The following is a 2,734-nucleotide window of genomic DNA, read 5'->3' on the forward strand; positions in this document are numbered from 1 at the left end:
CGATATCACCTACTACAAGCGTAAGCCAACTGAGGACGATAATTCTGTGATCAAGGCATATGATCATCCAAAGAACTTCTTCAAGGTGCAAATTCAGTTCATTAAAAACAAGAAGCCACGTCCCACCAAGCTGTCTGACCTTCTCAATACGGTTCCATTCCACAAATTTGCAAATACTGTCTGCAAATGGGGACATGATCCAAATGATATGGAGACAAATCCACTTCTGGCAAAGGATCTTCACGAAGAAATTACCGAATCTGACTTGCATCCAGTATTAGTCAATTACCTGAAGCGTATCATTTGCTTTAATCATCCTGAGAGGTACCAGTGGTTGATGGAGTATACCGGTAGCCTTTGTCACTATACCGACAGCAAGACGAAGGTTATGCTCGTGTTGTATTCAATGGAAAAGCAGATTGGCAAGTCGAACTTCTTCAAGCTCCTTACGAGTCTTCTTGGAACGGCAAATACTCACATGACTCAGCATCTTACCAATGTCTTCGGAGAGCGTGGATCGCCACGACTTCGAAAAAATTGCGCTGGTTTGAGGAAATTGCTGGTGATAAGCGCTCGTCTCGTAATTGTCTTAAGCGAATGAAGTCTGCAATCACCGATTCCGTGCAATCTAGTCGAAAGATCTACCTCGAAGAAGTACATGGCAACATCACTGAATTCATTGGTGCTTCCATTAACTTGATTGGCATCGTCGAAGACAAGATGACAATTTACGATGTAAATCCAGCGGAACAGCACAATAAGGTCTATTATGGCAAGCTGATTGATGATGTGATCAAGTATGAGAATGAGATGAACAAATTCTACACATATTTGAAGCAGTTTGCCAACCCCAAGCCAAAATCCTTTTTCCGAACGCCGATCTATGATTTAATGACAACCGCTAGCAACGAGGGCATTGTCAACTATGTCAATGAACTTAAGGAATCGGGCATAAATGGAATCGTACACACTGAATCGCAAGGCCTATATCGCGTGGAGAGAGATGTTATGTATCAGCATTCTCAAAGGTGGTGTGAGACAGCTGGTGAAGTCCCTGATAAGCGATCGAAATTTTGTGAGAAGATCTCGAAGTTGGACAAGCGTATCACATTCAAGTGATACAAGGAAAATGGAGCTACTCCATATGGGTTCTTCTTTCCAAATGATTTCAACCCATTCTGAAGCTTCCTCCCTTCATGCGGCGAACGCGACGTGGATCAGCCATATCAACTCCAGTCACTTGTTGAATTCCCTTTCGGATCTCTTGACTGAATCCACCAGTCTCACGAGCAGTGATATCATTACAGAGCCAGCAATTGGCTTCCAATTATTTTTTAAGAAAGTCCATGCATTCTTTCCAACAGACTTGATTCCTTCCCAAAGGTTTCTCCAAAAGCCACTTCCATCTGGTCCCGACTGATGCGTGCGTAATACTTCACCTTGAGTCATATGAAGGGTAGTTCCTTTGCCAGATTCATATGCTTTCACAAGCTTCTTGTAAGTCTCGGGCCCAAAATAGCGAGAATGACCAGCATTAAGCTGTGCATGCGTTAATCGAACAGCTTTTCCATGCAAAACCTTTAGTAGGAGAGAAAGAAGATATAGAGAGACAGTGTAGCGTTTTTTTGTGGAACTTGGGAACTCGGTGCATGGTGTATAAAACCTACCATTATCACGTCGGTTCGGCGACATGGAACCGGTTCAGATCAGGTTTAGGAACCTTACGCACTACTGAATGTTAATAACTACAATCATTCTGGTGGTCCGTGACCCGAAGAATTCACAATAGGATTACGTTAACTCGTGCGATATTTCTATCAGCGTACGCTAGTGGACGGACTTCATTGATTATGTTACATCGTCCGCTCAACCTGTGCATAGAATGGCACCCTTAAACCCCTTAAAGACCATGTAGCATTGAGTATGGTCACGAATGTGTCAACAATGCTTGAGTGCTCAGAAAGCCTTCAATTTCGTGCGCAATAGACGGATCGATTGGATTGATACTCAAGGTACTCTTGTTATTCTGTAAGAGCCGAACTTTAGTGCCACACTTGACTATCGTAGCACCGTCTGTGGATCAGTTATTAACATGAACTTTGCCTCATATCGACCAAGAGTAATCCATCAAAATTGTTTATTATAAAAATATCTATTGTAGTTCAGCTGTTATACTATCTTTGTTTTGAGCTAATCTAACATACATTACAATCGATCTAAAACCGCATTTATTATCTGCTACAGTAGAGCCTGTCTGAATTAAACCTGTTTAATACAAAACCCTTTTCAAACTGAACAAAAGATATGGACCCATTTCGGGCACCATACCTAAATTGATAAGTATGTTACCCTTTTGTATTTAAACCTTCTCTAAATTAAACACTGTCCCCCAGTCCCATCATGTTTAATTTAGACAGGTTTTACTGTAGTGATCTTTGCAATCATGCACTACATGTAATACATGGTAATGTACCATGTAGTAACGCTAAAGATTGTCTTAAATATTATTCTTACAAACTGGATCTTCCAAAATGCAAAAGCCGCAATTAAATCTGTTTGCTGCTGTAGAGGGGCGAGTTAGGCTCTCTTCCCTACCGGAATCAGTTATACTACATCTCTTTTGCAAAAAAATCCATTAGTCTTGCTTATGTTGAGATAATTCGATGCGGCGTCTGGTTCGCGTCTGTCTGTTCGTCGTCATTTTTCTCGTCCTAACGCAAACACAGCCACGCTT

The 2,734-nt window shown here is 41.6% G+C and overlaps 1 protein-coding gene across 1 annotated transcript; it reads left to right on the forward strand.

Annotated features, from left to right (window-relative positions):
* Positions 1-597: 597 nt before the first annotated feature.
* On the forward strand, positions 598-1,119 carry PHALS_01053 (uncharacterized protein; the record flags this gene model as incomplete). The annotated part of the gene is made up of 1 exon (XM_024730841.1): positions 598-1,119. One exon carries the CDS (start codon positions 598-600, stop codon positions 1,117-1,119), a length of 522 nt encoding a protein of 173 aa, XP_024581078.1.
* Positions 1,120-2,734: the final 1,615 nt, after the last annotated feature.

This window comes from Plasmopara halstedii (genome assembly GCF_900000015.1).
Source record: "Plasmopara halstedii genome assembly, contig: Scaffold_1343, whole genome shotgun sequence".
Lineage (NCBI taxonomy): Eukaryota > Oomycota > Peronosporomycetes > Peronosporales > Peronosporaceae > Plasmopara > Plasmopara halstedii.